We start from the raw sequence: 22457 nt of genomic DNA on the forward strand, positions 1-22457 counted from the left end.
CGTGAAAATGCTCATGCACAAGGATTTTACTGCATCGTAAAGCCATTGGTCCAGTAGAAGCAGCATTTTTATATGTTACTTGAATTCTTGCATATGTTCAATCGTCGGATTCGGTTTGCTAATTCAATATATTTACTTGCCCGTGGGTAATCTAATCGGCATGTTTGCAGATTTTAATAGCACAACGCATGATTTCAAAGGCAGAGTAGGAGAGGAGAGAAGACATATGCACATAAACTTCTTTTTGGGTGAAAATGCACATAAACTGTGGCAGTGTTTTCGTTACAAAAATTTAAAGCAATATAGGCTCGCCCGCCCAACGTTTTCTTTTAAAATATAACACCCGCCAACAAGTTTTTATCATATGAATGTAATTTGCATCATGAAGGAGCATCAAACACAATTTCAGAGCTTTATTTCCTAACATTAGGTTCTATATTTTGCTTTTGAAATGAAAATATTGGATCTTATGTCTTAGATGTATGACTAGCGCATGCCCGTGCCCAAAGGCATGTCTTAGATGTATGTAGATAATGTTTTTTATACTAGTAGTTTTGCAATTTATATTGGTGTAATTGACATCGTCTTTTATATTTTCTAAATTTTTCTGTAATATTCATCCACCCAACACTTAAATTCTACATCCGTCCCTTATCAAAAAAAAGAATTGGTGTGAACAAGCTCCAGGTTGCTTGTGCTTATTGATTGTATGCAAATTCAAGTAATCGTATTGATCAAAAGACGGAGGGAAAAAAAAATAAAAAAGAAGGAATCGTAACTTGGACGGGTTTGGAGGCTTCTTTGGATTTTCCTTCTAATGATCAATAAATGATTGCATGCCGATTGACCCAAAAAAAAACAAAACAAAACAAAAGGCTACTTCACACGATCCACTTGTTTGGTGCACCATATACGACATAACAAATGGTGCAACGTAGTGGTTTTCAACTTCATTAGTTAGGTGCAATGAGAGAGAGAGAGAGAGTTAGCTTTCCAATACTCCACAAAAAGGCTGTTAGCTAGCTTGTGTTTTTTGACCAAAAACAAAACTGTATTTAGCTGTTGGACAATGTCAAGGGAGACATTTTGCATAAAAGCGCTATTTCCCCCCAATTTAACACGGAAAAAGATCATACGGTTGTGTCAATTGATGAATTTACATTGGCAAGAGAAAGGAAGACATGTCGGGGCTGATGTCGTTGGCTACCTGAAGTATGTGTTCGATGTTGGTTATAGGGTAGTGCTGCAAAAGCTTCAAGTTGGCTATGAAATCACCACTCAGCAACCTGCTTTTCACACAAAGTAGCATTGCACAGCAAACCCTCAAAAGCATTTCCTGCACAAACAGGCCCAAATAGATGGGGCATCATTCAAACTGGTGCTATTTCCTGAATCAAATCTTACTGGGAGAGAGAGAGAGAGAGAGAGAGAGAGAGAGAGAGAGAGAACCTGCACTCCAAAGGGATTGCTCAAAATGGTATCCCAAATCCTTAAGACGGAAGGAAAATCGAATTCCTGGGTAAGTAGCAGTGTGATCCACCGGAATGCATAGAATTGGGGGTTGACCTGCTCATAGTGGCATCTCCAGTGGTTAGAGTCCATACAACCATGTCAAAGTCATTTTTTGGCTTGCTACAGAGCCAAAATGCAAATATTTATGGCAATTTTTCTATTTGAAATGGTGAGAGAGAGAGAGACTTTGCCCAATCATGCGCAGATAGATACAGAAATTGGCTTGAGCCAAATCCTTAGGAGATGCACCTTTTACAGATCTAGCTACATTATACTTTCACAACAAAATTGGAAAAGGGTAGGGAATGCTCTTACGACAGAGAACATAAGCTTCTCATAGTCTAAAGTAGCACAAACCCATGACAGTCATTTCAATCTTTTCTTGGCCAGTAACAGCATGCCAACTTTTGGGCATGTGTATGTGTGCGTGCGCTCGTGTATGTGAGTGAGTGAGTGAGAGAGAGATATGGAGATGCGAAGATTCATATCTGCTGTTATCGCACCTTGGTTGTGTACTCAAGATGCCGCCACAGCTCCTCGTCATTGGCTTTCAATAACTCTGACAAGCGAGCAAGGGTAGAATGGATACCCACTGCACTATTATCCAGATGTTGACAGAAGTGATCCACTGAATCACTTAGTAGTCGAACGAAACAGGAAAAACTATCCGCTTCTGCATGTGCCTGCATGAAATGGAACAAAATACGCGATTCTGTTTAGACTAGCCGTGAAAACTACCCATTTTAGTCTAGACTAAATAATTAAGCTGCTTTAGTTATTACTACCAAAGTGGCAAAATTTCTACCATTAAGGCCTGAAATGAATGAACCACCTTCTCCTAATCCAAAACATTTCATGGATGTCCTAAACGGCTAAACGTACATGGCTAAGGCACAGAGAAACGGTACAAAATTAAAAACATTTTGTTTGGATACATTCTTACACCATTTTGTTCATCAGTGTCGGTGCTAAAAACGTAGTATAGTGGCGCCAAAACCTCGTTCATGCCTTGGACATAACGGATTTCAGGATTTAGTTTCGCAAACAGGAGAAGAATATTTCTCATTGCCTCCTGTTCATAGAAATGATCCAGCCAATGAGAATCATTACAATATGTAAAGAAACGGGAAAATAAACAATAGGGGTACCACTGAAACATTGTGACTTTGCCAAAATATACAACCCTAAGGCTGTGATTTGGACCTTGGATTTGTGAAGGGATTCGAAAAGTGAAATGGAACTGAAAGGGGAAAATTGGATATGTTTAAAATTCTTTTCCCGTTCCATCTCTTCCTGTCAACAAATCCTTTCATAAATCCAAACAAAGCCCAAGAAACGTCACGATCACACAAACAGAAAAAGGAGAAAAGGTATACCCTCTTCTTCCTACTCAACGATGACTCCCCCGAGAAGAATTTCATATCTGGGTGTGTGCGTTGCAAATCACGATCAATCTGTTCTGCAATCTCTGTGAACTGGAAAGAAATATGTTATTATGAAGAGCATTTATCTAGTATTAACACAAGAAAACAATTTTTCCATTTTAAGATGGGAATTTCTTTACCTGAAAAAACTGGTGCCAAACGCTTGCCTTACCATTGTTCAAAGGGTGATCCTCATTTGAAACTTTCTGTCTCTCAAGCGGCCCTTCAACACCCATGTCAACACACTGCTCATTCGAATATGGCCCGTCATTGTTTCTCCTTGAGAACTCGGACTGTCTAGATTGAAAAATTAGGTTAATGCAACTAGAAATACTGATATTTTATTTAGTGAGTGTTAGCGAAAAAATTCAGCAGCAACGGAATTATAGTTACATCCACTCCGTGAAAATGTCATCTGCAAATCATCTTACAGGACTCAAGAGAAGCTCCTCTTTTAGCTTTGCATATTTTGATCGATTTTCACCTAGTTCTTTCTCCCATAAGTCACGAGAAGCAGGTAAATAACCCAGGAGCAGCTGCAAGAGTGAAACAGATGAACGGTAGTAAATGCGTTTAGTTTCTTGAGTCAAGCAAGGAGGATAATGGCTATTTAACAAAGAAAACAAGTTGGATAATGCCACACCCACATACACATATTTGTGTATGTGTATATGCAAAGAGTATAAATTTTCCAGATTATTGTGTCTGAACTATTCGAAGATCCATGAAAACATACTTATTCAGAGTTGAGTTTCTTGGGAAAAAAGAGAGCATTATTAGGGGACTTAAAAGCCGGCTCAGAGGTCTCAGGTTTGAATTTAAGCTCCACCATCAACTACCCTGGTGCTTTGCCATGGAATTCAGGCCCTCACCTTAAGTGCACAAAATATGTTCACTTCGACTGATGGGGACGTGTTCCCCTTGTCGTGAAAGAAGTACGCGTGCCAAAGGTATTCTGAAAACCTATCACTTCCCTACTAATCTCAGACAAAAGTACTGATGTAAATAAGATAGGAAAATGCTAAAAATTGCCCATTGAGTTGTTGTTAAGGTTGAAAAAGAGTATTGAAATGAGTGAAAAGTGTAGAGAAGCGTGTAAGTATATTGAAAAGTGTAAAAATTGCATTGGAATGTGCTTTTTTTTGTTATTTTCTTAGCTTGTTGACAGCCCACTGTGTGTGGGTGTGGCATCAACCAACTTGAGTTTCAAATGAAAGTTGATCCTAATGCTTGTGATCTTGAGTCTCTCTCACTTGAGTTAGGAATCCTGTTTGGTTAACACTTCTCGAATTATAATAAATTTCCCTTGTCATGTTGTAGTAGTTCTTTGTTGTAAAATTCCATTTTGGGTGCCGTTCAAAAAAAAAATTTTCCATTTTGGGCATTTTCTATGCCAAAACCCTCGCGAGCACATGTATCACGGCACTTCCATGAGCTCGCTAGACTGAACGTCACTTACGCAGCTCCCTATTTACATGTTTTTTCATCATTTTGAGCCTTAATGAGCACCATATTCTCTCTTAGTTTGCAAAAAAAAAATCTCATATCGTCGTAGAGGAAAGTAACCTTGAGATAGAATCCATCGTTGTGCTTGGAGATTTAGCTTAGTTATATCGCACTCTTAAGTCTTAGTTATATGGCAGCTTAAAGGACTATTGGAGATCTCCAAACCATGAGATGTGCTTGCGGACTCTAGGCAGCATGATTGATGTCCTACAGACGATTTTGAAGGCAGGCTCATGGAGTCCAGGCAGAGGCATTCAAACAAAGGTTGTCGTGTTTGTCTCTAAGCATGGATTCATATTGGGTTGTAAGATCTCTTGTAACCGGTATTGTTAATAGCGCTTCAATTTCTGGAGTAGGTCATGTAGCTTTCATAACATCCTTGTGCGTTGTGCCTCTCATCTTTGGTGATTGATCTGTTTAACAATTGGACTGAATGCAGCTGATAACTTGCTACTTAGAAGTGGTTCTTGCTTTAGATTTGGTTGATTGAGAATTTAGTTCAGTTGTATTCATTACATATCGTTTGCTACTCAGATTGCCCAACAAGTGAGAGATACTGGCTATTTCAACATGAATACTGGCAAGCAACCAAAGTTGAATACTGGCTATTTCAACATGAATTCTAGGAACTTTCTGAAGGATCAAAAGGTTCAAGCATCAATAGTGTTGAACTTAATGCAATGCATTGCCTATGTGAAGGAAACTGGTTTCACGATGAAACCAAGAATGATCAACTTTCATTCGAAATTAAGGAAAATGAAAATGGGAACCGCGGTGCATGTAACTACGTGCTTTCCACCACATTCTGAGGACAAAACATTTCCAGCTTAGAAGATAGACTGGCAATCAAAGTGGCCAACAACAAATTGGTAAAACAAATTAGACTACAAAGTTGATTCAGGAAAGAACCCTAACCTTCCAAGCTGTTGCCCTCACACTTCCTCCGTCTGGAAGCCCTGAACTAGCAATTCTTTGAAGCTTTTCCAAATTTATCTCCTTTTGAGAAAGCTACTCAATGCAACATTTGCAAGAAACAATTTTAAAAAGTAGACAAGAAAAGAAGAACACTACAAGACTGCAGCAATGGAAATGAAACTGAAATCCAAATGCCGTAAAATCGACAAAACGAAGACCCTAGATTTTTTCATAACTTTGAAACCCAGAAACTTTTTTATGGGAAGTTGAAACCCAGAAACTTGAGTATAACCTAAACACAAACATGGGTTTTCCACTTTTCGGGTTTTCTTTTCCTCAATTTATTCATTTATCTAGACAGGGTAAAATCCCAAACAAATGAAGAACATAGTTGATGATCAAAAATAAAATAAATAAATAAAACATAAAAATGCTCTACTTTAACACAACCCGGAATTTTCATAATTTCAAGGGACGAACTCACAAAAATTCCTATAAACACAGCACAAATGTACTAAAGCCCCAAAAACAAACCCTAGATTTTTTTTTATCACTTTTATCCCACACTTGAGCCTAAAAATAAATACTACGTGTTTATCATTTTTTCCGGTTCCCATATCATCAATTTTCTCCTTATCCAAACGGTGGGTAAAATAGCAAAAACAGCATAAAAACATAGAAATGCAGTAACCTAAAATCAACTCAACCATGAATTTTCATAATTACAAGAATATTTACAAAAACTAAAATAACCCAAATGCCCTTACCCCCAAAAACAAAAACCCTAGTTTCTCTATTTCCTCATTATCCAAACAGAGGGTAAAAACCCAAAAAACCCTAATGTAACATCAAACTAAACAAACCCTAGAATACTCATAAGTCATATCATACAAACTCCAAAATCACTCACCTCGTACTCAAGATCCGACCTTTTCTCATCCTTGGCAATAATCTCCTCCACCGAAACCGAAACCCCCACATCTTTCTCATGCTTTTCCCTAACCAATTCACCATCAGGGTACTTCTCCTCATCATCTCTCCCATACTCATCGATTTCTCGATCCGACGCGAACCCAATGGGCTCTAACGTCTCGAGCTCCTCTCCGATGACCCGATCGGGTAATCCCCCGTTCTCCTCGTCCTTTTCGTCGAATCCGGCGACTAAGCTACCGAGCACGTCGGGAAATGCCCGGCGGGCTTTTTCGGGGAGCTTGATCTTGCCTTTGAGCATCATTGGGAGTGTCAAGGGAGTGGGGTGATGATGGGTTTTTGTGGTTCCATGGAAAGGGTTGAGAGGCGAAGGTTTGTTGGTGTTTGAGGTTCATGACTCTGTTTTCACTCTGTCTCTCTCTCTATCTCTATGCGCGCGAACTTAGTTTTTTTGAGAAGAATGGTAGTTATTGGTTGAATGGTTGGTTGGCCTACGTGGGAACCTTGACACGCTCCGATCCAGTATAACTTCTTAAGAAGGTTTCCTTAAATATGCTTTTACGGAGCTGAATCGAATCGAGTGAGTACAAAAATATTTTAGACAGTTCGAATTTTGAAAGAACTCTTTTAATAAAGAGTTTTTTAATATTTGGACCATTAATTATCGAAACGGACGGGTGAGATTTGCCACCTCCACAGCTCCTCCATGAATAAGTTATTCTCGTATATGGAACCTATATATATCGTCCAGTGCAATCCAGTCTAGTGTTTGGGCCTTTGTAGACCACTATTTGGCATACCTACAAAAATTATCGAAATTACTCGCTTTGTAGAGTTCATTAAGCAGAATATGCATGTAAGATATTAGTTTGATCGGAGATCAATAGATACATGAACAAAATAGAATTTGTGTTATGCAAAATGGCCAAATAAAATATGATTTGATATATTTCTTATTTATCTATAAATCTGTTTTATTAATGTAGATGTAGTTATTGATGTCCGATCAAACTAATTTTTTGCTTTCATATCTTACTCGATGAGTTCTAGAAAGTGAACGATTCTAAATCATTGTTGTGGGCGAAATAGAGGACCACAAAGGGTCAAATTGGACTAGACATACCGGAAGGAAGCTTAATTCGTGAACAGTCCCTACGACACATCAAGCTATTGTCCCCACTAAATGCGAATCTTTCATAATTTAAAAATGTAGTTTGAATTGTTTACTTTGTAGCTATCAATGCATAGAATGATGTTGTAAAAATCAAGACAATCGGACATTGGTAACCCTTGTGAACGAATCACATTTTCCGGCTTAGTTTTTTGTCACATCGGTAATAGCTATGTACAAATGTGATTTTCTCACCAAATTACTGTTAGTTGATTGACTTGGGATTTTTAGGATCATTGTAAAGTCTTACGCTTTAAAAATGAACGCTTCAGATAATATTTTTGTGGCTCGGGATGATGCTCATTAGGTTGGACTAGCACCCTACTGTGCAAAATAGGCGCCTGAATATTGACGTTGTTGTTTTCACATTGTATTTAGTTAGGATTTAGAACTCACGATCTCAAAAGTAAATCAATATTTTAGTTTTATTTTCGATTAACAACTTACTATAATTAGTAACATTGGTTAAGATAAAAAGCAAGTAATATAACGACATAAGAGTATCCACAGTGGACTAATCAAAATTGGATAATCAAAAGTTGCCACATCGCCTTTTGATTATCTATTTAAAGGGTTGTTAAGATTAGTAATGCAGATATCCACAGTAGCATAATCGAACATTGAATAATCAAAATTTGTCACATCACTTTTTCAACCTATAAAAATCTATTAAAAAAATTCGCCAAATAAAAAAAAATTTAAAAAAAAATAGTTCAGTTTTTAAAAAATAGTTTTTGAAAAATGGTTTAATTGTTTTTGTTAAAAAAAAAAAAAACTTCTTTTAAAAATATTTTTTTCTTAGAAACCTTGTTGAGAGAGAGGGGGGTTGGTTATTGGCAAAAAGTTGTTAGTTTTGATTATCCAAGAGCCAAAATTTGATAAGTTGTTAAGAGATTGTTAAGTTTGGTTATGTCATTACAAGTACTTTTTTGAGAGAACATTGCTAATTTTAACAACCTTATAGTTTTGGTTATTCCACTGCGGATGATCTAATGTATCTATCTAGTGCGTATCTCAATAATAAAGAACTCGGTAATGTTCACCCACTCCTTAGGTAAGTGAATAAAATCGGACTATATCAACCGCCTTAATGAGTTAAAGTATATTTGATATTTAGACTAAAAAATTATCAAGAACTACAACAATATGCCGATTCTTTACAGGTTTCATATAATTAAGTATATTAGACTCACATGCAAGCTTATACGTGGGGTGAGGTGACCCCAAGAGCTTCATCAGTATTTGTTAGAGATCGAGTGATCCAAGCCAATGACCAAACTCATTTTTCTTCAATTTTCAAGAAGAATCATGTAATACCCGTATTTGTCTTAAAAGTAACTTTACTTTAGTTGTGTGTTTGGAAAATAATAGAGAACAAAACAAAAGAAAAGGCAATCGGTGTCTTGTGCAATGTGTAGAGCATTTTGTGTGGGCACGTGCTGAACTTAAGAATTAAGCTGGAAGTGGAGCTCATAAGGTGAACTTGGTGATTTGAATTGATGACTAATCATCAGTTACTATATAAGTGAACTTGAAGGCTTGAATCATTATGGTGGTAGGAAACTAAAAAAAATAATAGTCATTCATAGAGCAAAGTTATGAACAGTGGGTTCAATTTTGATAGTGATGAGATCTTGTACGTTGTTCTTTGAAGAGGAATATAAGGTGCAACTATATCTGATAACAAGGCGGTTTAAGGGTGAGTGTGAGACACATGTTTCTTGTACAACATTAATGTTAAGTTCTTGTTGGTTGTGCTATGTGCGGTGACTGTATGTCGTGGAACTGTTTGGTATGTGGCGGGGTGACTAGGCTAATAAGCGATGCCAAAAGACAAGTTGGCCAATGGGCTATGGTGAGGCTAGTGAGGTGGTACGTCATCCGTCATATACCGAGGAGGACCGGATATGTGGTTCCTTTTATGTGGAACGGGTTATATTCATGGTTGGTGTTAATACGTGGTGGTTATGGTGGTGCAATTATTGTAGTATTGATATTGTACACGTTATTATGTCTCACACACTCCTGGAGTCCTTTGGATTCCAACTTTCATATTGGTTAGTGGGCCAGGAGCGTGCCGGTGGTGCGGACTTGTCCAAGTTGCTGCGAGAGTGGGTTGTTGTTAATTTGCTATAGAGATCGATAGTTGTAAATTATATAGTTTTTGGAATATAAGACAGATTATGGTCTTTTTAATATCGTGGTGCTTGAGGATTCAAGTCGTTACAAATCATCAAGTAGATTGATAATTGTGACCAAACTCATTTTGATCAACTAGTGCATGCTTTTTATTATTTTTTTATAACCAGTTGTTTAGGCCCATTAATTTATTACAGGACTGGACAATTTTTTTTTTACTCCTTCCGTCTCAATTCTTTAGTCTCTTTTGGAAGTTCGTGTCACTTTTCAATTGATTATATGTTTCAAGCTATAATATTTTAGGTGATTTTGAAATTTTTGTTTCAAAGAGTTTGTTGAAATTTATCAAACAAGATCCATGTTGCATATAAATAGTTTTATCAATTAAAAGTTATAATCAATTTTTTATCTGGTTAAAATAGAACGAGGAACAAAAGAATAGAGATGGAGGGAGTACAAAATTTCTAAAGGTCCATTTCGATTTGGACTGTCGATTTTTCTTGCAACTACGATTCGACCATGTAATTTAATAACGTATGATTCATCAAATTTTTGCATCGATTTGAACTTCTTTTTTTGATCCGCATCAATTTGCCCATTGAGAAGTACAAAATAAAGAGCTTGAATTATAATGGGAAAATGTGGATCATTTTTCTCCTTGCTCGAGGAGATTAATTACAGGAAATGATCCTAAATCATAACATTTCATATTAGGAGATGAATTCCAATAAAATGTCATGGATTAAAAAAAACAAAAAAGATACCTCAGCTCCTTAATTCCTTTTTCCGGGCTTTCAGTCGTAAGTTTATATATTAATCAATCTTCAACTCTTAAAATGTACCAAAACAGTTTTCCTAAAGTTCGTGTGGTCATATCAAATCGGGTCTCCCATTTCTATCAAACCAAACTATACGGCCCCTAATAAATTTCACCAACACCCGGCCGAGCCAGTATGATCGCGGAAAACAAACTTCGAAAATATGGCCCCTAATAAATTTTTACAAAATGAAAATATAAAGTAGATAAATGAAATTTCAAGAACCAATGCATGTATTCAACACGAAAATAACCCCAAAAAAATATACCGAATATTACAAGATAAGTGCTCTTCCCCTTTCTTTCCTCTTCGGCCCAAAAAAAAAAAAAAAAGAGACGTAGGTTCTTTTGTTTTTTTATCTGAGGAGATGAGGTTTTGTACATCCCGTTTCTTGTTAAGGATGGAAAGGATCTATCCAACTAATGGATGGACCCACCACGAATTTGGAAATTCTGTAGTACAATCTGCACTACAGGGACGGTAGGGCGGTCGATTCGGTCGTCTATTTTGACGCGAATGACTCAAATTTAATTTGAGTTCTTATTCATTTGAACCGTTCATTCCGAGTCATCCATTGCTAAAATTGACAGCCGAATCAACCACTCTACAACATCCCTAATCCACCACACCTAATTATTTTACAAGGGTCATGGGAAGTCCGTCAACTTTTTGTTTTTTTCTCTGTGTATAAGTAAGTTAAGTTAAGTTAAGCGGCTTAACTTAAGCCTGTAAAATGGGCTGTTTGGGTTTTTTCTTATTGGTGTTATTATTATTAAAAAAAAAAAAAACGTTATGGACGTATATACTGGGCTGGCCTTGAACAAAGGACCAACGTTGAATAATGGAGACGAACCTTAGTCACATAATATTTCAATACGATTCTCCGCTCCCGCTATCAATCCTCACTCTCCCGAATTTTAATAGTTCGGAATAATTTTGAAAAACGCACACGTACACGCATTATGTGACTTAGAGACGAACCAAACAGGCCAATGTTTCCTGTCTGTTACTACTAATCCTACACAGTATTGTGACACAAACACCCCTTCTGAGAGTTAAGAGGTGGAAGTGTGGAACTGATTTTGCATAGAAGTCCTTGTTGCTTTATTAATTTCACTTTTTGGCCCACCGACAGTTTTGACTGTCCAGCACTCCAGCCAGAGAAAGAAAGGCATAGATGGCCCAGACTAATATTAGGAGGCTGGGCTCCCATTTACCTATAAATTCCAGGCCATCTGGGAGGGGCCCAAGCCTACCAACAACAAAAAAAAGGGTTTCGTTTGGGCTCAAGGCCCACATAAACTCTAGATATTGGTGAAAACATGAATAAAATTTTCAAAAGTATTTTGTTCTTCTAGTTACCAGTTTAGGAAAATGATAACAAAACATAATTTTCGATGGACGCAGTTTACCCCAACATATGCTCTCCATAGACAACAGTGTAGAAGAAGCATCTAGAAAAAGAATCTTTTAATCAGGTTTAGCGTGTTGTAACTCCTATCTCATTTAAATCTTTTAATCATGTTTAGCATTTCCCCGCAGCATATGCTCTCTGAGATGACCGACTCTCTTTTCCAATCCTTTTTTTAAGAACTAGAGTTTATGTCATGATTGTTGCCTGATAATAGGATGAAAGACTACACCTATGCATTGAAAAATCAATCAAGACAATGCCCGAGACATAATCGTTAACGCAAAATATTAAATACAATATGATAGTACCATGACTGATATTTCAAGGTTGGACTTGTTTATGGATGTGACCTGCGGCCTTCCCCACAAGTCAAGTAAATAAGATTTTTTTAGTATTTGATATTACAAAAAAGAAAAACCCAAGCACAATGAATAGGAGAGAGAGGAACCTGGGGCCGGCGCTGTGCAATCTCAACCGATCAATAGTATTTTGGATGGTTCAGATTTTAACATAACTATTCCAAAAAAGAGTTTATATTAAAATTCGAACCATTAATTTTCGAAAAGAATGGTCTGAATGATGCACAGCACCACCCTTTAATATGAGAGAGAGTGAGAGAGAGAGATGGGCGACTTAATGGTTAAACTAATTGGCATGGGGAGGGTGACAATGACACAAAGAAGATAGTAGCTTGGAAAGGTTGACATTAGTGTGATACATGAAGAATAAAGGAGGTGGACCACACATTTTTAAGTGTGGCTAAAGCTATGTGCCTATGTGGTAGGAGCACAAAAGAACCCCATTTGGAATATGCCAGACTTTTCTTGCCACTCTTCTTAACTTGTGGAAGCCTCAACCTGTACATTATATGTAATTATTCTTGTATTTATTATTCTTGGATCTCGAGATGAGATGCCAATGTACTCCACCCAAATATACAAATATGTGTCAACATCTACATATATGTAGTATTTTTCCTTATTTCTATGATATGAGATCATGGCACACATTTGAAAATTTGAAATTGAAAGGCCATGTATATTATTCCACACGCTATATGTTTTTGTTGTAACCTATGTTGCTTACCTAGCTCAACTACATCCTTAAAGTTTGAGTCACAAATATTAGATTTTTTTTTCAAATTACTTAGCACGTGTGCCAGCGTTGAAATCTAGTCCACATTTAACCAAATATGTATAAATATGTACTCTTCTATTATATGTGACATACCAAAAATATTCCTACGAAAAAGGAAAACAATTCAAGACACCGTTTTTCCAAATTCTTATTTATTTATAGAGTAGAAAAACATAGAAAGCACATAAATTTAAAACGCATTGAGTTTATAAATCTTTTGACCCCCCTTGAAACCCAAACTAAATGAGAGAATCACTTCAATTTCCTAACTTTTCTATCCATTGCAATAAGACTTGAAACTTTAGGAAGGAAAGTACTACTACTAAAATACAAGAAAGGGGATCAATGAAAATGGTGAAAAGTAGAAAGTAGGAGTATGAGAGAACATTGAGAAGAGATAGATGAGGCAAAAAAATTTAAAAAAAATGGATGAGGCAAAGGTCCCACTAGATCTGATCTACCAGATGTGGGGAGCTTTAGGATATTTTCCAAGACATAGGGGGCAGAGAAGAAATGTCAGGGAAATAGAAAAATGGATCTTCTTCCCCGTGTCCTCGCATTCAAAACCACTTCCGGCATATACCACAAATGGATCCGAATCATTTCTTGGAGAGGCCAAATGGTCAAAAAGGTAGTATTGCTTATGTACTTGTGTAACGTATGGAAAAAGCATTCATATTCATAAAGGAATGGGAGATGCTAACCCTTTACAGCGGTGCAAAGCAGCCGGACGTCTCAGCAATTGATGATTTGAATCTTAACTAAACAATGAATGATTCAGATTTGTATATAATTTATATGCACACATATTTGATCTGAGCCGTTTGTGCCAAAATGAACAAACGAATCAACTGTTCTACACCTACTTGGTAGATCTCTGGTTCCCTTCGTATATAGGGATAAAGAAATCAGCATATAACCTCTACAAAAAAGATAAAATTGATGGACATGATTTTCAAAAGAGCGAATTTTGACGAGAAACTTAAAATTCAAGTGGTATTTCATTGGATAGAAACTTTTAGAGCGATTAACGGCTATCAAAATAGTGGGCATCAGCATGGAGGTTCCAGATCCAAGTGGCAGTCTCTAATTTGAAACGAGTTCCAAGTGACATTAGCATGTAAGTTTATTTTTTTGTTAAGAAAAATCTAAATTGTTTCCAGCGAATTACTAAATATCAATCAATTCTGTTATTTTACAGAATAAAATTTTATTTTATTTTTTGGCAAAAACATTCTCTTTTAAATTTTCGTTTTGGGAATCGAACAATCTTGTTAGAACGGAGAGGGTACACTGATGAGAGTAGATCTTAAATGGGGTTCATGAAACAGAAAGTCTACACACATAGCAGATCTATGCACAGATTGTGCATAGATTTTATTATGGGGCCCATCATGGGTCGCACACAAATCATCCGAGCCGTTCATTAAATGTAAAACATTTTTTCAAGGGTTCCCGTAAAAAATAAGCTCAATCCGATGCCTATAGATGCTCGATCCAACCATATAACTTTTCATTATCTGGAAATCTGAATGAAAAGTTAGATAGTTGGATGAAGCACCTATAGGTATCGGATTAAGATTATTTTTTATGGGGACCCTTGAAAAAATATTTTACATTTAATGAACGACTCAGATGATTTGTGTAAGACCCGTGGTAGACCCCACAATAAAATATGTGCATAATCTGTGCATAGATTTGCTGTGTGTATAGCAGGACTCTTCGTGAAAAGTGCATGACAGGTGAAGTAATGGTCCCACTAGATTTGATCCATCAAAAATGGGAAGCTTTAGGAGAATTCCCAAGACGTAGGGGCAGGCAAGGAAGAAAAAGTCAGGGAAAAATGAAAAGAATCTGCTTCCCCATGTAACATTTCAAACCTCAATTTCCAGCATATACCACGAATTGATCCGAATCATTTCTAAAAGAGGTCAAACACCGTTCAAAAATGTGTTCCTTATTTACATGCAACATGCGGAGAATATTAATAACGTTAGGGGTCACTGAAAGAGCAATGCTACAAACAGTACAGACTAAAGTGCACAGATTCAAACATAAATGTGTCTGTGATAGTCTGATATACACTTTAGTTTGTGTTCGTAGCTAACATTTTTTTTTTAATATAGAAATTGACATAGCAGCGCTAAAATATTATTGAACGGACGTAATTTTAGAAAGTGAGAACATGTCCAACGCCCAACGAAACCAAAAAAATTGGCTTGAAGGATATTTTTAGCCCTTTCAATGCCAAGCCATTTCATTAGCCATACAAAAAATTACTCAGCAATTTTTATGGCCAAATTAGGTTGAGGAAATGTCTGCTATAATTTATGACACATCAAACTGTGTGCATCAATCTACTAGTTTGTGCAAAAATCTGCTGTTATGTTTGTGTGCAACAATCTACTAATGTTGTGCATCAACCGATCTTGGCATGCATTCTTCTACTTGACGATAATCATCGGGAAATGATATTGGCACTCCAAAAATTGATGCAGACACTCCAAAAAACAAAGGAAAGTGGCTTTGGTGTTACACTGATTTTGGAGTGCATGCATCAATTTTTGGAGTGTCAATATCATTTCCCTCATCCAATGGTTGTCATTGTTCTGTTTGAGAAAGATGATTGCGAAAAAATAGTTGGACACCATTGGAGAAAGTACTTAACTAAAATTTGGCCAAATAGTACTGTAAAGCTTAAAAAAATATTGGCAAGAAAAATAGTTTGAAGTTTATAAGAAATCTCATGTAAACATATGCCTCCATGAATTCTTTATGGCCCTTTCTGAAATTAATTTATCTGATTTGATTTAGACAAGTACGAAGCCAAGATTTACGTAACCTAGATTTATTGTTAGTGAGTCAATACTTAAATTCCAACTCGTGACATTGTACGTAGTGATTGCGATGAGTCACATTTGACAAGTATAAAGGCAAATATCGCAAAACTAATGGGGTACGTAAGATGATTCATTCCTATTTCGGGTCAAATATTAGAAGCAAGAAAAAGTTACACATATTCTAAGTAGTACCTTTTTGCACTCCGTAGGGTCAGGCACTTGCCACCGCATTCGAAAAATTGTTTAGTGCGCCTAAAATAACACTCCAAGACCTTTCTCGCTAAAAAAAAAAAATGGATCCCACGCTAATATGTTGTGAGCAAAATTCTTGGAGTAGTTATTGACGGCTTGTTTGCAATACTTTATTTGTTTAGTCTCGTCTATGAATATGGAGATAATTATTGGGTTTAGATTCAAACACAAAATAAACAAACAATGAAGCAAAATAAACGACATCCAGAATTTACCACCAAGTCCCTCCACCTTTGTTAAATTTCAAGACTCGCCACTAATTGGTCCAATTTATATTCCCAATTTACCCTTGCATTTGACCTTATTGGTCGGCAAAGAAAATGTATCAACATAGAGGTTTGGTAGGGTAAATTTTTTTTTTTTCCTCTTTTTCTTCATCTGTTCGTTAATAAAAACTACTAAGGTCGTGTGGTATAATTCGAATAAAAGCTCTATTCAGGGGTATAGGTTCAAATTTGATTGCAATTAACCTCTTGAAGTTTTGGATATAACACCTTAGGTTAGCCAATCCGGCCCATGGTTTTTGACAAAACCATTGTAGGAATATTATAAAATTCAAACCAAATCGTTTTGTTGTCATCCCTAAATTATACAACCAGTTAGGCTAAACCCATAATCAAGGTCGACGTCCTCTTAACACGTAGAAAATCCGGCCCGAGATGTGTTTGTTGAGAAAAAAACGTTGTAGGCATTATAAAACTCAAAAACCAAATCGTTTCGTTGTCATCACTAAATTACACAACCAGTTAGGTAAACTTAAAATTATGGCCGAAGTCCCCTTAACTCCTAGAAATCCGGCCCGAGATGTGTTTGTTGAGAAAAAACGTTGTAGGCCCTATAAAATTCAAAAACCAAATCAATCTATTGTCATGCCAAAATTACATGATCATTTAGGTTAAACCTACAATCATGGCCGATGTCCCCTTAAAGCGTAGAAAATCTGGTCCGAGATGTGTTTGTAGAGAAAAAACGTTGTAAGAATTATTAAATTCAAACCAAATTGATTCGTAATTGTCATCCCTAAATTACTCAACCAGTAGGTTAAAACCAAAATCATGGCCGAAATCTCCTTAATGCGTCGAAGATTCGGTTTGAAAATCTGTTTGTTGAGAAAAAATGTTGTACGGAGTATGTATTATAAAATCAAAAACTAGATCGATTTGTAATCATCCCTCAATTACACGACCAGTTAGGTTAAGCCCAAAATCGTAGCCGAAATCCCCTTAATGCGTAAAAAATCCATCCCAAAACGCGCTGGCGACATAATAACCACTATAAAAATCATACTAAAATCAAACCAGATTGATTTGTTGTCATCCCTAGATTGCACAACCAGCCAGACAACATCTCTGCTTGACAAAATCTCCCTATCCGCTAGGCTAACCTAGTAAACCCCCCCACCCCCGGGCAAAGACCCCTCAAATGCATACTGGAAAATGTCATGAGTGGTTCCACAGTCCCACTTGCTGTCCCCCTCTTATCCAACCAGCTCCCTCTCCTCTCCTCCCAACGCCACGTGGAAGCCACTCCTCTTCCACGTGGCTTTTCCAACCCACATATAAACGAATCCGGAAACCTGTAGGACAGGGTGCATTACATGACGTGTAAGGTGCATCACATCCGTCCTTGAGTGTTTACAACTATCCGAATTTGAATGAAATTTTTCTATAAAAAAGTTTAATTTTTGAAAAAGTTTCATTTAAATCTGAACTTTTGAAAACACTCTCGTACGGTTGAGATTTGCCTTACAGGAGCCTTGCCGGATCCCCAGGTCCCACATAAACTCCCAATCAATAACAGTCAATACTCCAGTTTTTTTTTTTTTAAAAAACTGCAAAATAATTGATCCTGTCCCCCCCTCTCTCTCTCTCTCTCTCCTGAAAGGAATAAAACCAAGAGATATACCCTTTGCAAGAACAACGAATATTCGCATACTAACCCACTCGGATATTCTCTCCACCCCCCTCACACATTATATCACCCCCTCCCTCACTCTTTCTCCACCCTATACATTTTCACACCAATTTTCCCCTCACTTTCTCTCACCCACTTCCCTGTCCAAAAGATTCTAAGTATAACAATTAACATAATAACGAGCGATGAAGTTTGGAAAGAGTCTGAGCAACCAGATCGAGGAGACACTACCCGAATGGAGGGACAAGTTCTTGTCGTACAAGGACCTCAAGAAGCGCCTCAAGCTGATCGAGCCGAAAGCCGCTGGCGGCGCCGTGGAGATTCGGGCCCCCAAGCGGCCCCGGCTCGATTGTATCGAAGGCGGCAGAGAGGCGGCGGCGGGGGAGATGACCTTGGAGGAGAGTGATTTCATGGAGCTGTTGGAGGCGGAGCTCGAGAAGTTCAACTGGTTCTTTGTCGAGAAGGAGGAGGAGTATATTATCAGATTAAAGGTACTTCACTTATTCACCAATTAAATCTTAAATCTTCCGTAATGCTACGGCAACAACATTTGGTGACTGCGACACACTTGTCGCCAAATTATTCGTGGTCACCAAATGTGATCACCGTAGCATTGCTCTTAATCTTCGGCTAAGCTGTTTTATATGGTTATAACACATTCTACCGATGCACTGATCACCATAGCACTCCTATTAATCTTCCGTTAAAGCTGTTTTATAGTTATAACGGGTATTTCAGATGTGGTACCCAAATGGGTATCCCAGATGTGTCTACCCCAGTTGTGGTCGCCAAATGTGATCACCGTAGTATCAATTAAGCTGTTTTATAGTCATAATTAGTGGATCTCTGGTTCTGTGGCTCCCGTTATATTTCAGAAAGATAAATAAAAATGAAGTTTTTTTTTTTTTTTTTTCCGTTTATTGTTGATGTCAACGTTGGGAATTGACACGTTCTACAGTAAGGAATATTCGAAGAATGTGGTCCGTGTATAATAAAACAGAATAAATATCCATGGAACGAGGACCTCTTGTTTCTGGTCCTTCCACCTCCACAAGTTGAAATGGAACCTTAGACTAAATATATGTGTTCCACACCAATTGTGGTGGGAGGGGGCCGGCACCACGCGGCGGCGTTCTCAAAATACACAATAATGAACAATGATATGGTAATCATGTTTGAGTATCACATTTTGGGTATCATTTGATTTGTCACCTCTATATTGGTAGAATGTGCTAATGCCATGGTGGCATCCAAAATGTGGTACTCAGACATGGTCAGCAAAACATTATATCGTGATTGCGGAGAATCTCGTGCCATGTATGAAACTGGAAGATTTTTCAGCTAATTTATGTCAATTGATTACTATTAAAGATACCAAACTCATTTTGGTGTTAAATTAGAAAGCAATTTTTTTTTCTCCAAAATTTGCCACATCATTTGAGGGACCAAGGGATTGTGCTGCGCAGCCCCGTGCTGCGTACCGTGCTGTGCGGGACAAATTGTCGTTGCTCTGGTCTCGCTCTAATGATCTAAAACGTTCATTGCATAAAGCTCGTCGAATAGAACAAATTTACCAAAAATCAACTTGATCGGATATCATTAAGTGCCTAATCCGAACATTATTATCTTGAAATTATTAAGTGTTCCAAAAAAAACAGTGGATTTTAATCTAGTGTTTTTGATCCATTCGTTTCAAGATAATAATGTTCGGATTAGGCACTTAATGATATCCGATCGAGCTTATTTTTGATACACTTGTTCTACTCGAGGAGCTCTACGAAGTAAATGTTTCCGATCATCGGAGTGGAGACGATTTGCCCTGCATAGCACGCTGCGCAGCACAGTCCCTCAGTCCTCATTTGAGCCAACTTATTACTTGTATAGTTGTATTTGAAAAGGGTAATTCTACTTACACACCACCAGAATAGGGGGAGTTCACAACACATTTCGACAAAATCACAAAATCAGGTTGATCGGACATTGGTAGCAATCTTAAGACTTTACATTTTCCTTGAGATAAACCAGCCTTTTAAAATTCTTCCTGTTATTCAACTGATTTGATTCAAACACTTGTCGATATTATGAATCTAATTTTCTGATGCCTAAAGCTACCAAATGAACGACTTGGATTTTGGAAATATGTTGTGGGACTGTTTGAAATGGTGTGTACATAGCAAAGCTCATTGAAAAATGAGATGGATTTAATTATGATTTGGATTTCAAATTGGGTCAAACTGACAGTAAATCTGTGCTACAAAATTGCAATTGTTTGATGTAGTTTAAGCTGACAGAGTTCAATATCAAAGTTAGATCTGCTACAACTCATATTAAGAATTGGCACCCTAAATTATTGGATACGTTCGGAGTACCATGTGGCATTGCCATGTGGTACTTCCTGCAAATAAAAGACCACCACAAAACGTGACAAACCTGAAAAAGGACCATAGGGAATCTTTTCCTAGGCGAGTCTAAGGTGTATTCTTTGGTTGACCTTCCTGTTTTATGAAGGTTCCCATAATGCAACAAAGATGGTTCCTTTGATTTTATGTGATATGCATATCTAATTGTCCTTTGTTGCTTTTTCAGTACAAAAATCATGTAATTGGCCTTTTTCATTGATGTGTAACCCAAAATATTTGCCTTTACCTCTGTGACCCAGGATTGGGTTTGGATCAGAGGACCATCATCGCAGGTCGTAGTCAAATGTAATTCGTTCTTGTATGTTGCTAGTTGCCATTGCAGCTTCAACATCTTGTTAGTTTCCATATCTTCTAAATTGTTTTGGCTGCCATATACTCCAGCGGGGACTGTGAAATTTGGGTTAGGACTTGATTAGGGTGTTTTGGCTCGTGTTTTACTCAACAGAGTATGTGTGTTCCATTTATCATTTCTCTGCCATTTACCAAAACATGTTCAAGCTCGATTACAGTGTTTTGGGATCACTGCGTTTTTTCATGCTGTGGAGTAAACATAAAGTCACCTTTGTGGTTATGCATAGCTAAGATTTTATCGCGTCTTGTGAGCCTCATAAATCATAGGATCTGAGATATTTTCAGTTTGGAGGCATATGTTCAAGTTTCAACTGAGCTGACCTTTTTTTGTGGTGGTTATGACACAGGATCTGCGCGATAGAGTTGCAAAGGCGAAAGATTGGAGCGAAGAGATGATAAAGATACGGAAGGAGATTGTGGACTTCCATGGAGAGATGGTTTTGTTGGAGAATTATAGTGCACTTAACTACACCGGTATAACTTTCATTTTGTTTTCCTTTCTGGTAACCATTCGATTCTCAATCAGACGATGGAGATGTTAATATATAACAATACGACCATAGAGGAACACTGAAAATGCGAAGAAAATATGGCAAATGAGGAGTATTGACTAGAGGAGAAAAACGTGGGCGCTGTGTTTCTTTCTGAGCTGACCGAACTAGATGAAACCAGCGGCCAGAACACCGATTTGATTGTGGGCAGCCCATAGTTTTCGCCCGAGCACTTGTGTAGGCGAAAAATCTAGTTTGACTTGTGCTAGAAATTGTCGTATGGTTATCTTGTGCTTCATGAGTATATTGTGACTTGTGAGACTGGTGTGGAGAAATTCAAGACTGATCTCACCATCAGTACACCTTCGGGCTGATTCATTTTAACATTCATGTGCTGATCTTAACAGGATTGGTGAAGATACTCAAAAAGTACGACAAAAGAACCGGCGCCCTCCTCCGCTCGCCTTTCATTCAAAATGTCCTCCAACAGCCCTTTTTCACCACCGATCTGCTTTACAAACTCGTGAAAGAGTGCGAGACACTCCTCGACCGCCTCTTCCCCATAAACGAAACCCCAACTTCAACCGGCACAGCAACCATTCACGGGGATGAAACATCAACTTCCGGCGCTGCCAAGAACGACGGCTCTATCCTTGGTGGAGGTCCAAAGGGACTGGCAGAGATAGAGTACATGGAGAGCTTGTATATGAAGAGCACCATCACGGCGTTGAAGGGTTTGAAAGAGATTCGGGGCAAAAGTTCGACGGTGAGCGTGTTTTCATTGCCGCCGCTGCAGATTAGCGGGTTGGAGGATTCGTGGAATAAGATTCCTGTTCTTGAACAAGCAGCCAAATAACAGTCAGATTTTGTGGAGGGAAATTAGAAATTAAATACATAGATTATGTATGTATCTTTGATATATTTCTGTTGCTGTTTTTTGTTATTTCGACTCGTGCCTTTATCGAGCATGTATAATGCATAATATTTCGTCCAAATAACAATAATTATAAAAGCATAAATTCGATGTGATCTTGAATCTCTTACTCAAAACTGTTGATGTTTTTAGTTTTTTCAGGGCCGATTCGGTTCGGGGCATGCATTTATAGCACCGATCCCAATCGGTTTTATAAAGGGACTGGTAACGGTTAGGATGCATTTATAGCACCGATCCCAATCGGTTTTATAAAGGGACTGGTAACGGTTAGGGATGGGGTCGGTCTGGT

General features: G+C 37.7%; 2 protein-coding genes across 3 annotated transcripts; one reads left to right on the plus strand and one right to left on the minus strand.

The window, feature by feature from the left end:
* Positions 1-926: 926 nt before the first annotated feature.
* LOC131316241 (uncharacterized) lies at positions 927-6731 on the minus strand. 2 transcript variants are annotated; one of them, XM_058345544.1, is made up of 9 exons: positions 6268-6731; positions 5358-5450; positions 3368-3472; positions 3077-3229; positions 2889-2987; positions 2456-2584; positions 2016-2195; positions 1450-1566; positions 927-1336 (listed from the first exon to the last, which is right to left on the minus strand). In XM_058345544.1, the coding sequence occupies exons 1-9, from the start codon at positions 6589-6591 to the stop codon at positions 1157-1159; spliced, it is 1380 nt and encodes a 459-aa protein (XP_058201527.1). In that variant the 5' UTR covers positions 6592-6731; the 3' UTR covers positions 927-1156. The 2 variants fall into 2 exon arrangements, with proteins under 2 accessions (XP_058201527.1, XP_058201536.1); XM_058345553.1 differs by lacking the exon at positions 2456-2584.
* Positions 6732-17981: 11250 nt separating this feature from the next.
* On the plus strand, positions 17982-22263 carry LOC131316252 (SPX domain-containing protein 1-like). Its single transcript, XM_058345563.1, has 3 exons — positions 17982-18463; positions 21091-21217; positions 21642-22263. The coding sequence occupies exons 1-3, from the start codon at positions 18158-18160 to the stop codon at positions 22088-22090; spliced, it is 882 nt and encodes a 293-aa protein (XP_058201546.1). The 5' UTR covers positions 17982-18157; the 3' UTR covers positions 22091-22263.
* Positions 22264-22457: the final 194 nt, after the last annotated feature.

The sequence above is a fragment of the Rhododendron vialii genome, chromosome 1a (genome assembly GCF_030253575.1).
Source record: "Rhododendron vialii isolate Sample 1 chromosome 1a, ASM3025357v1".
Lineage (NCBI taxonomy): Eukaryota > Viridiplantae > Streptophyta > Magnoliopsida > Ericales > Ericaceae > Rhododendron > Rhododendron vialii.